The sequence below is a fragment of the Ambystoma mexicanum genome, chromosome 4p (genome assembly GCF_040938575.1).
Source record: "Ambystoma mexicanum isolate Mex_15411 chromosome 4p, UKY_AmexF1_1, whole genome shotgun sequence".
NCBI classification, from domain to species: domain Eukaryota; kingdom Metazoa; phylum Chordata; class Amphibia; order Caudata; family Ambystomatidae; genus Ambystoma; species Ambystoma mexicanum.
Genome location: NC_090927.1, coordinates 1,099,366,418 through 1,099,383,374, shown reverse-complemented (window position 1 = coordinate 1,099,383,374; position 16,957 = coordinate 1,099,366,418). Strand labels below are relative to the sequence as shown.

At 44.5% G+C, this 16,957-nt stretch overlaps 1 protein-coding gene across 2 annotated transcripts in view; it reads left to right on the top strand.

Annotated features, from left to right (window-relative positions):
• The window catches only part of ENPP3 (ectonucleotide pyrophosphatase/phosphodiesterase 3), a 759,459-nt gene that overhangs the window by 516,384 nt on the left and 226,118 nt on the right, over window positions 1–16,957 (top strand). For both annotated transcript variants that reach the window (XM_069606685.1, XM_069606686.1), the window contains exons 18-19: window positions 4,945–5,117; window positions 5,204–5,255. In XM_069606685.1, the coding sequence (XP_069462786.1) occupies window positions 4,945–5,117; window positions 5,204–5,255 (225 nt within the window). The remainder of the gene's footprint in view (window positions 1–4,944; window positions 5,118–5,203; window positions 5,256–16,957) is intronic.

Here is a 16,957-nt window from a genome sequence, read left to right as displayed (position 1 = left end):
CCAACCAGAAAAAACAATGTTCTGGAGGGATGCCCAAAGCTGTGCCAGTGGTTCTGAATGATTTGAAACCTTCCAGCAATCACCTTTCTGTTTTGCTTATTTGGTCAGCAACCCACAGTTGTTTTTGTTAGATGGTAGATAGAGGGGACGTGTTGGAGGATGTGTTGCATGCCACAGTAACAGCAGGGTTTTCATTTTAAAATGTAAACAGCAGCTCAATGACATCACTCCAAGAAAAGCCTGTTGGGCCTAGAGACCTTAGGCTACTCCTCACTCATGATGCCCAATGAGGCCGGAACATGGCTGGAGAGGCTTGTGGTCTCGTGCAGAAGGGATGTGACCTTGCAGTTCTGGCTGGACCGCCCCTTTTGGGATGGAACCACGCATGATTTGGATATGGTCTTTCCCCTTCTGTAGTGGTTTGGCAGGCTGAAAACCGATGGTCTGGAGGCTTGCCCAGATCTTTGCTGGTGTTTATGAATGATTTCAACCTTCCAGCCATCACCTTTCTGTTTTGCTTATTTGGTAAGTAAACCACAGTTTGTTTTGTTAGATGGGAGATAGAGGGGAAGGATGTGTTGCAGGTCACAGTATTGCAGTTTTAAAATTTTAAAATGTAAACAGTAGCAGCAGCTCAATTACATCACCCCTTGAAAAGGCCCATTTTATTATTTTATTTCGCCCTTTATATTTTGGTGAATGCCAGCCTCCTCCAGCTTCTAAGCACTGGAACGGGAAATGAACCCATGTTGCACTGCATCCTCTTGTTCCCAAAGCAAGTGCATTGATGAAGCAACAGCTGGTTCACTTCAAAGGCGGAGGGCAACTTCATGTACATTCATTATCTCACCTTGCATCTATTGACAGTGTGCCTGTGATGCAAGTCTGGCATGACTGGTGGCAGAAGCCCTGGGGCACACCCCTCTCATCACAGACCCAGTGGCTCACTGGATGTGCAAAGCAGAGGATAAAAACTGATGAGATTTGTGTTCATGAGGTGCTGTCTCAGAGAACTGCAAGCTGCTCTTACCCATTCCCAGCTAGCTAGACCTAGCCCCCAAACCCTTCCTCTTGCTACAGTACTGCGTGTGAACTGCACAGACAGCCTCAGCTCTGAACTCAACCATTCAGGCATTCTTCACTAATGGACTGCCAAACTGTTAGTGATGGCGGCTTTATGTTTTCCCTGCATCCCTGCTATTTCTCCAGCTAACGTGGTCTAGATTCCAGGTGAAAAAAGCTGTGGCACATTTAGCTGCATTTAAAACTGCCTTTTTCAGGTGCAACACATATGTCTGCCCTTGGCACTGCCTCTTTGCCCAGTGGCCCATGGGTCGCAAGGACAGGTCTAGGGGTAGCAGAGGGGGGGGCAGGGGTATCAGCTGCTACACATGGCAACTCCCAAGTGACGTTCCTGGGTGCTAATGGCCATAATGCAGTGATTGCCTGCTTGTACTGGTGGTGATAGTCTGCCACCCATGTTGAAAGTCCTCACTGAACTCTGGACTATTAAATCAAACAGTGGGCGATTACCATCAGGTATGGCCTGCCAAACCTGGCATTATGGCGTCAACCTAAAATATTGAAAGAGAATGGAAAGATCTTTATTTTGGCAGGAAAACACTGAACATGGGAGCAGGAACCTGTTTGTGAATTTTAAAATGAGTTACTTCCAGGTTGGCTGGAATCACAATAACACTTAATGGGCCTCATCATGGGTCTGGTGGTAACCGTGCCGGTGCTACCAGCGGGTTGCCACCGGACCCGTAAAGAATTACTGGCACTTGATGTCCCGGTGCCACCGGCTCATAATGAGTCTGTCAGCCGGGAAGTCAGGCACCGGTAATTTTGTTAATCCCCATTCCATAGAGTCCCATAGTACTCTAAGGGAGTGGGGACATGGAAGCATCGACACCATTTTTAATGGTGCCGGTGCTTCTGTTACAACTTTACTTACCATGAGTGCTGCGCCCGGCAGGCAAACCTGTAGTTTTCTGGTCCGGAAACAAGGGTGCCGGTGAGCATACCTGCACCCTTATTTCCAGAATGGCAAACTTGGCATGAGGCCCAATTTGTCCGGTGGACAAGCCCAAGGCAAATATCTCTCAATTAGACAAGAACATGCTCTGCTATCTTTAGGTAAACCTCTGCATCACAGTCCTGAGAAAAACACATGTTGTACGTTTAGCAAGGCATCTGACCCCACAGGGTGACCTGAAATAAATTCCCCCAAACAATGTATTGTGACATTGGAGCAGAACTCCTTGACCTTAGTAGAACATTATTTATTTCGCCAAAGAGGCAACACTTCTGTAGCCTCTTGAGAAGTATAGAATGACCCATTTGAATTACATTCCTACAGTCTCTCCCCAGACATGAAATGTGTAAAAACTAAGTGGTAGACACACATTATTTTCTCTACACGTCCATGGAATTTGTTTTCTCCATTTCAGGAGGTTTCTTATTTTTTGATCTAGCGACTGGGATCCTGCACCAATCAGGGACTCACGTTGTTCGATATATGTGCCAGGTATGGACCGCAAATTCTGAATTGTCTTGGAGTAACTTTGCCCCCATTAATAAGAGATTGTCAGAGTCCTTACCAGGGTTACCAACACTCCAGACAGCATGAGAGGATCTCCCGAACTCGGATAAACAAACCTCTTCACCAGCTTTACGCCTTTGTTATGTTAGGGTAATGTTTATGTGCCACTGTGCACATTTTGTAACTGCATGCAGTACTCTCTATGCACTCCATGTCATAATATTCTATGGGATGCAAACTCATGGGTAGATGGCACATTATATAAAATGCTGCATGACCTCACTGTTACCATCACACTCTTATTAATTTCCTAAAAATACAAGCGATCTTTCCCACCAGTGTCAATCTTTGTCCCACGCGACTGACATTGCATTGAATAGCCAACCCAGTCCAGAACTCCTCTTCTGAGAACAAACCGGGCTTAAATACCCCGTTCTGTCAGAAGGTGCTCATGTGGGAGGAGTTTAGCCCACTCACTTCCATGGAGCCAATGTTATTGAATTTAATAGAATTCTATGGGGCCAGAGACTTGCTTACAAAATGATCCAACTTTGTTGTGCAGGGTAATACATAGCAAGTGGGTAAAATACTTCAACTACGTTGCATTATGGCTTCCCTTACATCTCAATTATGCAGCTTCCCGTTCAAACCCTACAGAAAGACTGTCCTGATTTCATAATAACTTCATTGAATGAACCAGCAGTGCAATGGTCTCATTCATCTGAAGAACACCAATGGTACCTATTATCTCTGAAGGGAGCGTGGAGAGAGGAGTCTGACAATGTGTGGAGACGGTTCCATGTGAATTTGCCCAGTTTATCCCATTGCAGAATTATTCGAATTTCTTTTTTTACAGGAGGATTTTGCCACAAATATATTCAGCGGAGTCCCCTTGCAGCTCCCCCTTAAAACTCCAACATCAATTATTCCCCTAAGCCCACCACCACATATACTTGTTGCAAAATCCATGGTAAAAAAAACTGGATGAATTCTTCCACGACGATATATGCTGTGGTAAAAACTCCCATTCCCGTGGAGCCAGTGAGTCTGATACCACACGCCAGTTTCCTTAAAAGCCTTGGCCTCCAGTGGACTCAACAGCTTAATGAGGTCTGTCCCTGTGTAAGCGCAGGGCCCATTTTAGAAAGTTGATAAGCCTGCTGTCATCCGCCCATCTGTCTGAAGCCTCACCATTAAGGTGCTATCTTGTAAAAAGAAACAATTTAATTTCTGTTCACCCATGCCTGCTTATTCATTTGCACCTTTATTGGACTTAATCTACCAATTCAACCTTACATTCTGAGCATGCTGTTGGTTCCTCCCTCTCTGCAATTTATGTTCCACAACTCAGATCTTTTTCCATATTAAAACAAATTAAAAACACTTTTTTACTTGCCACCCCCCACATTTCCTTTTGCCAGACGTTCCCTGGCAATGCATTTCTCTTTCCCTATTGTGCCCCCATTTAAACAGAACGATGGCTCGTTCTCTTTTTCAATTAGCTCCATTTGCATTGATGCAAGGCGGCATTTTGTATCTGGCTCAGAACCGTGCAGTTGCTTACACTGTTACTCAAACACTGTTGTTAGGAAATAGCATTGTTTGTACATTTGCTACATATCATTTCTGGTGAGGGTCGGGGAGAAAGGCTCCTACAGTCTTGTTTGCCTTATAAATTAGAATTCTCTGACATAACTCCACGATTTCCTTAATAATTTTTGAACTTCCATTCATACTTGCATTTTTTATAATGTTGTATCTTATATCTTGACCTTATATCTTGACTATGCTTCTTGTGATATTCTTGCCCTTAATGGTGCGATTTAAACTTTTTCCTAGTCAATTAATCTTTTGTTTATGTTTTAAAGATATTGAAATGGAAACTTTAATCAATATTAGTGCAATTTTTCAAGTTTTCACGGATTGCTTTCCTAAGTGATGATATAGTCTGAGACAGGGCAGTGGTCCAGCCCTCCGAATACATCCGCATTTATCTTAAGTAATATATAAAAGAAGAACCCTATAATGACTGCTTTGAAAGAGGCCTTTGTGTAGCTATATTGAGCAGCAAATTCTTTTTGAGTGTTGGAATGCACTATATTTGGTCTTCACTTAAATCTGATAACACAGTTGTACGATGGCGAAAAAGATATCCATTGCAGTCGTGTTATTATTTGAGAGACTCCCAAGCAAAGGATGAAAGGGGGATGGTGGATACACAGCTTATTATATTCATTCAAGTAACAGGATGTATCTAGCAGGCATTCATTTAATTTCATGTAAAAGGCTACCATTTATTTGCAGTATGTTCTGTGGATTGATCCCTAGCTAAAATGTAGATGTCACTTCCGCTTCCCTTTGGATGAATTTACTCTTTTTTTAATTATATGTTTTAACAGATCTGCTGAACATTAAACCCGCCCCGAATAATGGAACCCATGGCAGCCTAAACCACCTCTTAAAGCGGCCTACTTATAACCCCTCGCACCCAAAAGAAGAGTCTGTCGCTTCATCCTGTCCGTTTCCTAATTCAGTTCCAGGAAATGCCTCCGGCTGCCATTGCAATATTGATGTAAGTAGAGGAAGGTTTCTGCAGGGCAGTAGGCAAGAGAGTATGCACAGGAAATAATGGAATCATGTTGTCATTCTCTTTTGCAGTCGGCCACAGAGAAAGAGATAACTAAAAGGTTGAACCTCACCGCGGAAGAAGGTAAGTTATGGGGACGAGAACAGAGTCTGAGATATTTAGGTTTCTTTGTAATGTAATGGGTTATTTATAACACACTTAATAGCCAGAGGTTTCTAATCACGGACCCGTTAATACCCAGAGGTTCCTAAGTGTGGACCAGGGGATCGAACCTCTTTTGCTCGCGTTGTCTTGCTTCCAAGACGAGCACGTTGCCCCTGAGCTATCCCCCTGAGTATCATTGCCCATTACGTGTTTCCATAGATTGTGGGCCTCTGGGTGCATGAATATGTGACTGACTCACCCCATCTTAGGAATGGGCGATAGCTCAGGGGCAATGCGTTTGTCTTGGAAGCAAGACAACACAGGTTCCAATGCTGATCACAGGTTTCAAGCGCGTTATGAAACCGTCAAAGGAATGAAGCACGTTATAAAAGAACAATGATACATTATACTTATGTTACTGGGACTTATATAGGGTGTCTCCTGCTGCTTTCTGTGTCTTTTTGCACTGAGGGACCAGCAAGTGATGGCTTGAACCGGGCTGTCAGGAGGACTAGAAGGAGGAGAGCAAGCTAACTGGTGACACAGTGGTGATGCATGCGGAAAGGAAGAACACAGGCTCTGTATGTGCAGCTAACCTGTTAGGTGTTTCTGGAGGTGAAATCGGTGAACTCTCATAATTAAAGAGAGTGACCTATAATGTTCATATGCACTTAATTAATCAACTCCATTAAAGACCAGACATAGCATATTGGAATCATAATTTTCATTAGAAAACGATTGAACAATACAGGACGAAATGCACCTCTGTTCCCTTATTCCCCAATCTCATTGCATATATTAAACTGTGTTCAATGTTCTGGGGGGTCTAATGCCTTTCCGCCACTGAAGCATTTTCATGTAATTAACAGATAATCCACCAGATGGTCCACCAGCCAATTAACAGATAATTCTATATGTGCCTCCGGTTACACTTTATGAAGTGTTTTCACCTTGAAAACTATTTTCAGTGATCCCTAGTGCCCCTAAAAAAGCAAGAGCAAAATCAAGTGTTAGCTCAACAATAACCACGCGGCAGCCTAACAGCATTTGCACAAGTTTCCTGCTCTCATTAATATGATATGATATGATATGATATGATATGATATGGCATGATATGATATGATATGATATGGCATGATATGATATGATATGATATGATATGGCATTTGTAACGCGCCTATACACAAGTGTTTCAAGGCCCTTCACCTCCATCCACTGACATCAGAAAGGACTTCTTGTGGGCATCTGCTGTGCCAGGATACTGAAAGGGTACTCTTTTTTTTTTTACTCCCCATGTGGCACCACAGAATACGCTACCCCATCTCAAAATACCACCTTAAAAAACACAATAAAGACGAATACAGAAAGATTAAGTTTGGCAAACAGCAAACCCCACAACCAGCCAGACAAGGAGAGCAAGAACTTGCCCTCTAGGAACAAGACACCCACCTGAGTTTCAGGCACCTCAGGATTGGTCTAAACCAGCAGATTCTTTGCACTTAGCACCAAGTCACCTTGTGCGACGGGCCGCATGAAGCATGTGTGATTAGCAGACACTCTATGATTTCAATTGGTCTTCACCAGGCCCACTAGTCAAACTACATTGCTAGTGCGGGAATTTCGCTATAACCAAACAATGTACTGGTCACAATAAGACTCCATCATAGAGCTCTCACACACTGCCCCACTTTGTTGTAGATCAACTGTTATAAGAAATAGCATAAGTGGAGCTGACAACACAAAGAATTAGCCTTCTTCTGCTGGAGAAATGTAGGGAGGTATATGTGAGCTTCCATTAATAATATACTAATAACTTTTTTTCATGAACATATATGAGTCCCTCCTTCTATGCCATCCATTGTCTTTGACATTACCCCAGGAGTGGACTGGCCTATAGGGAACTCTGGAGATTTCCCAGTCGGCCTCGGCACACTGCACCTCTTTTATGTGGTCTTTCCAAATATTCCCACTGGAAAAGGGTTGGCCTTGCTCAAAATGTGTAATATGGGGCCAGTTTGAGCATTATTTGCAGGGCCTCTTTTGGTTCCCAGTCCACCCTTGCATTATGTGATGGGCTCTATACTCCTTTACAAGATGGCTGCTTGTTTTACCAGATACTCTTTACCTATTATCGAATCAGGCATCACTCATGTTTTTCTTTGCAACGCTAACAAACTAATAGCATTCTCTCCATCGTGGGAATAATATTGAACACACGCAAACATGTTTGCTGGTGCCACCATGCTACCCCAGGGTATTCTATGTCCATACGTCTACAACCATTACAAGTCCTTGGCCGAGTGCCTGCCATACTCTAGCTCATCACGCTGCCAACAGAATTCTTCCCAATCCTCTGATTAGTGCAGCCATGGTCCACCAGCCAACTGACTAGGGATTCAGATCACTCCTTGAAATGGTTCTCTTCCTTTCTTTCAGAGTGAGAACAAAATCTCTGACAAGGTGATCTGCTCCCCCTTATTCGAGGGAGGCAACCTGTTGTGTTCTTTAGTGCTCTCCACTTTGTCCACTGATGTTTAAGCAGTCAACAATGATGTTCCGTAGGGTGCAGAACAGGTGAGGAATACATACTGAAAGTATTCACTTTTCTCTGAAATCCGACAGAGACAAACATTTCAATCTTAAAATTGTATAATATAAATGAAAACAATATGACACAAAAAGTTATTCATTAAAAAGTAAATGTTTTAAAAAAATGCCCAAAGGTTTTCATATGAAAACATTCAAGACATATCTTCACATCGTAATTAGAAGGTCACGTTGCATCCATTTATTCTCACAAATATATCACATTCATACGCAGTCAATCATCTAATAAGAAACATGTATACAAAGACAACAAACTAATACTAGACATATATCACATGGAATAGACCAATTAATTTTAGATATACAGCCTTTGTGATGTGACAATCCAATCTCATCTAAGATCAAGAAACAACTATTAAAATGGTTTCCTGACCATTTCAGAAGTTAATAGCAAACTTTATCCACCCAGTTTTGGCAAAACGTACCCTACAGTGACGGAAACCAACCTTCATCAGAGCCTTTGCTAATTATAAATGGACAGTATTATATAGTGTTGTAGAGAGGCAGATGTACACACCATCTATAGAGCCCATCTCCTCACCTCAGTCATATTGGAAGAACAGCAAGAGAGCACTGTGCATGACACCTGGTAACATCCCAATACCACATCGAAGGTATGAGAGACGTTATGTGCTCAGACAACCGTATCAAATGTACTCTCGAACTGATGTGGTAGACATGAGCTTGCAGACACCACTGGACATTGAAGAGCTGTAAGTAAAGTCGGACGGAAGAGAAGTGACGTCACAAAAAGAGAAGATACATAGACACACTAAACCTGGGGATCTTCGAAGAATGAAGATGTAACTGAAGCAACTGATTAAACATATATGCGAATACGACGAAAACCATGGATACGAAGAAGATAAGTGAGAAGAGATGCCGTAGATGTATATACACAGAAACACATGGTAGATAACACAATGTAGAAGCTTGCTAAAGTAGGAAATAAGACACGAGTAAAGCAGCAATATTGAGAAAATGGACGTCAGCATTGTATAATAGTAAGCGAGAAGCTTCGAGGAGGGAGACCAAGGTTGCAGAGCTGAAAGGCGCCGGAATACAGATTTGTGCAAGGAACAAAGGGTTTTTGCTTGGCTCAGGATCAAAGATGCCACAGCAAGAAGCAACTGCAGGGAACAAATGGGGTCGAAGAGGATAAGTCATTTATGTAAGACATATTTCTCATAGTTTAAGTAAAGTAGTGAATAATTGTGAGTGCCAAGTATTGAACAATCAAAGATGCAGAAAGCACATGCCAGACAGGGCAACCAAGTCTCCAGAGGCCACGAGGAACAATAGCACCCAATATAATTGAATCGAATAGCACTAAATACAAGGACAGAATGGACAAAATCACAGTTTCCTCACATGTTGTGTAAGACCAGAAAACACGGCCTATTCATAAAGCTCCAGACGAAGATAGCAATGTACCTTCATTCCCTTTGAAGTTCAGAGGAAGAGAATCGCCAGCAAGGTCAACTACAAAGAAGAAGCCTTGGCTGAGGGGGCTAATTGGTGAGAGATGGTAGGCTAATTAGCTAAGAAAGGCAGTTGTCAGATATTGTTCCCCTTGGAATGGGTGGGTTTGGTTGCTTACGTGCTGCTAATGAGCCGAATGTCCAAGGTTGGAAGAGAGTGCCAACCAATCATGAGGATCTAAGTGATGATGAACTATACATTGTTACAAAGGAGTGTGGGAGCCCCTCTACTGAGAACGAACATGGTTCAAATACCCTCTTCTATGGAATTCCTTCCACTCAGCAGGGTCTACAGCTTAGCTCACTGCACCCTTCACAGAGGGGAAATATCCATTTGCATATCAGTCTTTGTCCCACCCACAAGGGCAGTCCTGCACCGAAATGCTGTGCAAATCTCCTCTGAACAACAGTACCATCAGCAAACCCAGGTACGTGTTTTGGCTTAGTCGGGCTTCATCAGTGATGTGAAGCTGAGCCTCTCTAAGACACAGTGAGCAACGGGTCCACTCCTGGATTACCCTGGGTTACTTAGGGTGAAACCCCAACTTTTACAAAGTTACAAAGGAGTGTGGGAGCCCTGCTACAGAGAAGAAACATAGGTCAAATACCATGTTCTATGAATTTCTTCCACTCAAAAAGGGTGTACAACCATGTTTAGCTCACTGCACCCTTCACAGAGGAGAAATATCCATTTGAATATCAGTCTTTGTCACACCCACAAGGCCAGTCCTGTCATGAACCGTCATCTGCGTCCCTTCTGGACTTCCTGGTCCCTGGACCATAGGGGATTGAATACAGTGATCCTTCCTACATGGCTGCTCGAAACGGAACGCTGCTTGCCAGTCTCTATGCTCCACGCTTTACGATCTACAAAACAGACACGCCCCCGCGGATCTGCGCGTCTCAACGCTACCGCTTGCTGTAGTTGGACATGTGCTGGCGGAGTTCGCTCGGGGCTTTCTGCTGATTCCTGGTTCCCAGCTCCTTGAATTCCCCTTCCTTCTTCCCATTCCTCTACCTTACCTTCGATCTTCCTGGATTTTCACCGCGCGCTCGGGCCACGGCCTTCCGTGCCTCTGAGTGCGAACAGCATTCCTTCCTGGAATTTGCCCTGGACATTTGAACGTACCCGGGAATTGGACTGCGAACATCACGCTGGAATCCGAGGACCAGCGCACAGAATTGTACAAATTCCGGACCGTGAGAAAGAGGACATCACAGAAGGTCACAAGCAAACAACAAAAGCAGGTGAGAAGGGGAGAGACTTGTGACAGATTGAGACGCCTAAATAACGATACAGATACAGAGATGGAAGCCGCAGTCCATGACCTCAAGCGAGGCATGCAGGAACTGACCACGGAGGTTCAGAACCTTAATGCTGTGAATGCTGCATTAAAACAGCTAGTCTTGTCATGTGACTTTGCAACTAAGGAAAGCGTGTTATTGGGAGGAGTAGTGGATAAATATGATGGTTCTTCAAAAACCCTCTGTGCCTTCCTTGATTCTTGTTTAGTGCACTTCACCTTTAAGCCCTACTACTTTTCCACTCCCAGAGCCAAGGTGGGCTTTATGATCTAGCACCTCACTGGTAATGCCTTGACCTGGGCAACTCCCCTAGTTAATTCGGGCGACGCCCTCCTTGATGATTATAATGGGTTTGTGGAAGGACTAAAGGCCATGTTTGATCATCCAGAGCAGGTTTACAGCGCTCAAGAACGTTTACTCGAATTTCAACAAGGATCCCAGGATATGCTTACTTATGTGACTCGTTTTAAACAACTTGTGAAGGAAGCAGATTGGTCTCAAGAAGCCAGCTTCACCCTCTTCCGAAGAGGTCTGAATGAAGAAATAAAGGACGAGCTAGCTAGGGTAGCTCGCCCAAACTCCTTCCAGGCTCTCATGGACCTTTGCGTACAGATAGACTTCCGAATCCAGGAAAGAAGAGCAAAAAAAAAGAAGACTAAATCGACTTTCCAAAAGGCCGCCACAGACCATCCGTCCAGACCAGAGCCCACGGTTCCTCCAACCCCAGACCCAGAACCCATGCAACTGGGGGCCTTCCGTGGACCTATTACCCAACAAGAAAGGATGCAGCGGATTCACACTGGTCTATGCATGTATTGCGCCTCCGATAAACACCTCGTGAGAGAATGCCCTATTGCTCCTCCACGGCGTTCGGGAAACGCCAGCTCCCGATCCTAGATGGGGCACAGTTTCGGGAGAGATGTTTGCTCCACATCAATTCCATTCTTGAACTCTCCTGGCCAAAACAATCTTGGGATTTTACAGGCCTTTCTATCGCCTTCCAAGAAAGAATCCTATCCCATACTGGCATTAGTAGATTGCGGAGCCATGGGCATATTCATTGATCTTGATTGGGTTACTACTCACAACATTCCACATGAAACTCGAGACACTATGCAACCTTTAGAGTCTATTGATGGGAGACCTCTGTCTTCAGGACCCATAACCCTACAAACTAAAGAGATCTTGCTCTATATAAACCATCATCAGAACAGGATCAAATTTGACATTATAAAATCTGCCCACTATCCAATGGTTCTGGGCATTCCCTGGTTACAGAAGCATAACACCTACATCAATTGGGCAGCAGGCTCCTTGTTTCTAGGTTCTGAACACTGTATGTCCCACTGCTTATCTCTAGATCCCATACCCAAATCTTCTGAAGACTCGCAAGAGATTCTGCCAAGTCCGGTTACCGTCTGTAACATCATCTGGATTCCCAGGGCCTACGCAGATGTATTTTCGACCGCTATAGTTCAAGCTCTCCCTCCTCACAGACCTGAGGACTGCGCCATCGATACTGAACCTTCAGCAGTGATCCCATTTGGGAGGATGTTCATTTTATCAGAACCTGAAAAAAGGGCCCTCCAGGAATACCTGGATACTAACTTGGAAAATGGCACCATACGACCATCTAAATCCCCAGCCGCTGCTTCATTATTTTTCGTTCCCAAGAAAGACACCAAGGAGCCCAGGCCATGTCTGGATTACCGTGGCCTTAACCAGTGCACTCTCAAGGACCGCTACCCATTGCCTCTCATCTCGGATATCCTGGAAGCAGTCAGAGGTGCAGTAGTCTTCACAAAATTAGATCTAAGGGGTGCCTACCATCTTATTCGCATAAAGGAAGGTGATGAATGGAAAACAGCCTTTAGAACTCCCTTTGGTCATTTTGAATACCTGGTTATGCCCTTTGGACTTGCAAATGCCCCAGCGGTCTTCCAACGTTTTATGGACAGAGTGTTTTCTGATATGCTGTTCATCTTTGACATTGTATATCTGGACGACATACTGATATACTCCAAGGACCATCTAAAATATGAAGAGCATGTGAAGGCAGTCTTACAACGTCTATGTGAACATAAGCTCCTGACCAAACCCGAGAAGTGCCTTTTCCATGTATCAACTGTTCACTACCTCGGGTTCGTTCTTAGTCCAAAAGTGTTATATTTCTAGCATGTTGTAGTCATGAGAAGTAGAGATACACTCGGGTTCCTTTCACCACAACACAACAAATGGAAAATTCCTACCTTGTCTTCGGTGAAGGATCGAAGATAGTGAGAATTCACTTGTTACACCCTCTATCCGCCTCCAACTAGGTGAGCAGAGGGTGCCTCAGGGAAACCCTTTGTGAAGGGAAAAAACCCTGTGCTGCTTGAGAGCGCGGGACCAACGGGTGGTGAAAAGGCCTCGGCCGCTGCCTCGATGCGTAGACTATTGACAAACCGGTTTCCCCAGGAAGTTTCCCTGCGGGTTGCGGGTTGTGTCAACGCTTTCCGGAAGCGGGGGCGTTGATGGTTCCGTGACCAGAGGTAGCTTGGGGATGAAAACAAAAACAGGGTAAATGGTGTGTAAAAGAAGGCGGGTTGTAGGAAAGAGCGAAGGGGTTTCGAATCCACCTACCTAGTCCGAGTGTGATGATGGATGAGAGAGAGAGATTCCTGTGATGAATGCTGGGAGATGTAGTCCGGGATTTCCTAGCGAACTGATACGGAAGTGAAACAACAAGAGGTAAGTGTGGAGATGGTATCTCTTGTGCTTAAAAATGTTTAATCAATGGGGACAATGGGACCTACGGAATGTAAATGGGTCTGGTTGCAGATTCCACGGCGAAACTGATCTTTAACTCAAGAGCGTGAAGGTGAATGGCGGTAGTTGGTCTAAGAGGGAGGAAAGGAGGAGAGAGAAACAGGTTTCAATAAAGGAAGGATTCGGAAGCTTGGAATAAGTTTGGACGCTGAAATCCAGGAGTTTCCTAAGAGGTGACCTACGAAGCGTGACCACAGTAAACAGTAGCAACACACTGAGGTTTCCTTTCCGGAGGTTTAAGTACCGTGACCAGGTTAGGGGAGGAGATTCCTCAGGTGACTGAAAGGGATCTAGACCGCCATTCATGCACACAACGCCATCTTGGGAGAAATAGCATGAAGAAAAGGCATAAAGCACCACCGGCGCAGGAAAGACCACCTTCATGAACGGGCCGTAACAGTATGCCCCCTGCCAAAGGAGGCGGAACCTGGCTTACCCGGGTGACGGTGATAGAAGGTGCGAACCAAGCGCGGAGCATGCTCCGCAGAAGCAGGCTCCAAGGATCTCACAGACGGAGAATAACCCTTCCAATCAATCAAAAATCGCAGCACCCCCCCTGTGAAAACATGCATCGCATATGTCAGCCACTTCGTATTCAGAGCCAGAATCCCGGAGTATTGGAGGAGGTGTGCCAGTAGGGACATGATGAAAACAGTTCCGAACATCTGGCTTTAGTTGAAACACATGGAAGGTGGGATGGATCCGACTCCATGATCGAGGTAGCTCCAATTTGAAGGCAGCATTCCCCTTCTGTTCGAGCACTTTAAAAGGTTCATAGAATTTAGGGGACAGTTTAGAAGGGATAAGTCTTCTGGGAAGAAATGTACTGGCCAGCCATACTCAATCCCCTATATTAAGAGGGGGATCGGGAGATTTGTGTTTATCCGCTTGCAACTTGCTCCTATCCTGTGCCATCTTTAGAGCTTCGAACGCCTTTTAGTGTCCTTGTTGAATCGAGTCCGCTAATCTCTCCAAGCTAGGGAAAACTGAGGAGGATGGTAAGACGGAGGGAAATATGGAAGGATGAAATCCATAGGTACAGTAGAAAGGGCTAACTTGAGTGGCAGAATGCGTAGCGTTGTTATACACAAACTCTGCAAGAGGCAGTAAGTCTTTCCAATTGTCTTGCGCCGTGGAGATATAGCATCTGAGGTACCCACTAGAGTCTGATTAAGGCGCTCAGTCTGCCCATTAGATTGAGGGTGGAAGCCCGAACTCAGGGCTTGTGAGATTCCCAAGGTGTTACACAGATGTTTCCAGAATTGAGAAGTGAATTGAGGTACGCAATCTGAAATAATCGTATCCGCAAGACCATGTAAAGAAAAGATACTATCCAAAAAGACTTGAGCCATACGTACTGCGGACGGTACTGCAGAAAGAGGGATGAAATGTGCCATCTTTGTTAAAGAATCTACGGTGACCATAATGGTGGAGCAATGGTCCGATGGTGGAAGATCCACAATAAAATCCGTGGATACAATTTGCCAGGGTCTGTCGGGTAATGGCATTTGTATTAATTTCCCCAAGGGTGGTCTACGGGGAGTTTTAAGTTTGAAGACAAACAGCACAGGAAGCTATGTAATCACGTACCTCTTTTTTTACAGTGGCCGACCAAAAGTGTCTGAGAACCAACTCCATGGTATTGGAGATTCCTCTATGACCCGCGACTCGAGGGTCATGGCATAATCACAATACTTCCATTCGAAGGAACTCATTAGGAATGAATAACCTGTCTCCTTTGAAAAGAAGCCCGTTATGGTTCGACAAATCTTGCTGATTTGCGATGTCAGGATTGGCCGTCAACAACTTCTGAGTCTGTTCTTCTATCTTCTGCAGAAAGTGATGAATGACTGGAATGAACATTGCCTTGGGGAACAACGGTTCCGGGTTAAACATCTTGTGGTCTCTGCCTTCCCTGCGGGATAGAGCATCAGCCTTCAAATTCACTCTACCTGGAATGAAGGTAAAAGTGATTCGGAACGGTGAGAAAAAATGTGCCCATCGAGCTTGGCGACTATTGCATGTCTGTGCATACTGAAGGGTTCGTAGATTTTGGTGATCCGTCCTCACTTCTATGGGGTGTTGAGCCCCCAATAGAAGATGTCGCCACTCCTCAAACGCTCTTTTTATGGCAAGAAGCTCTTTCTCCAAGACAGTAGAATTGAGCTCCGCCTGAGTTAGGGTTTTGGACATATATGCTACTGGTCATTCCGTGTTGTGTACATCCGGCTGTAATAGGACTGCTCCAAGTGCAGAATGGGAAGCATCTGATTCCACAATAAAGGGTTGATTTTGATCCGGAACTGCCAAAATAGGTGCTTTAGTGAATACTGATTTCAAGCTTCAAAGGTGTCTTGAGTTTCGGTAGTTCAGATGAATGGGACCCCTTTTTTGAGCAGATGTTTAAGGGGTTGAGACAAGAAAGGAAAACGTGGGATGAACCGTCTATAGAAGTTGGCGAACCCCAAAAACCTTTGTATGTCTTTGGCGGTCTTGGGGGATGGCCAGTCACTGATGGCTGAGATCTTTGTTGGGTCCATAGAAATACCTTGCGGGGATAGGACGTACCCTAAGTAAGTGACTGAAGTTTGGTGGAATTAACATTTTTCTATCTTACAAAACAAATAGTTTTCTTGAAGACGTGCAAGGACACTACTGACATGTTGAATGTGAGTAGATAAGGTAGGAGAAAAAACCAAGATATCATCCAGATAGATGATGACATAATGTAGTGAAATATCAGCGAATAAGTGATCCATGAACCTTTGGAAAACCGCTGGAGCATTGGTAAGACCAAAGGGCATGACTTGGTATTGATAATGACCAAAAGGGGTGCGGAAGGCTGTCTTCCACTCAACCCCGGATCTTATGCGGATCAAGTGGCAGGCTCCCCTGAGATCTAGTTTAGTGTATATCTGTGCGCCTCTGACAGCCTCTAAAATGTCCAGCATTAAGGGCATGGAGTATCTGTCTGGGATGGTGATCTTGTTCAACCCCCTGTAATCAATACATGGATGGAGTTCTGAAGAGTCTTTTTTCGGGATAAAAAACAAGGATGCCACTGCCGGGGAATTGGACTCAGTAATCAACCCATTCTGTAAATGCGTGTGCAAATAATCCTTCAGTACCTCTTTTTCTTTTGCAGATAGTATGTACATTCTCCCAAAGGGGAGAGGAGTGTCAGGGATTAATTTCATTGCACAATCATCCCTGCAGCGTGGGGGAAGAGATGAATACTCCGTCTTTGCAAAGACTATTGTTGGTAAACCGGGGGAAGAATAGCTACCTGATGGAGCCCGTGGCTGGTTATTGATCTTTTTTTTGTGGAAGGGTTGTTTGTTCCTAGGCATTGTTGAACACAATGTTCCGAGCCTAAGAACAAGGTGCCGGCGGCCCAATTTATGTAAGGATTGTGTTTCCTTAACCAAGGTAATCCTAAAATTATCGGGTAATGAGCCGTCTTGATGATATCCAGCACAA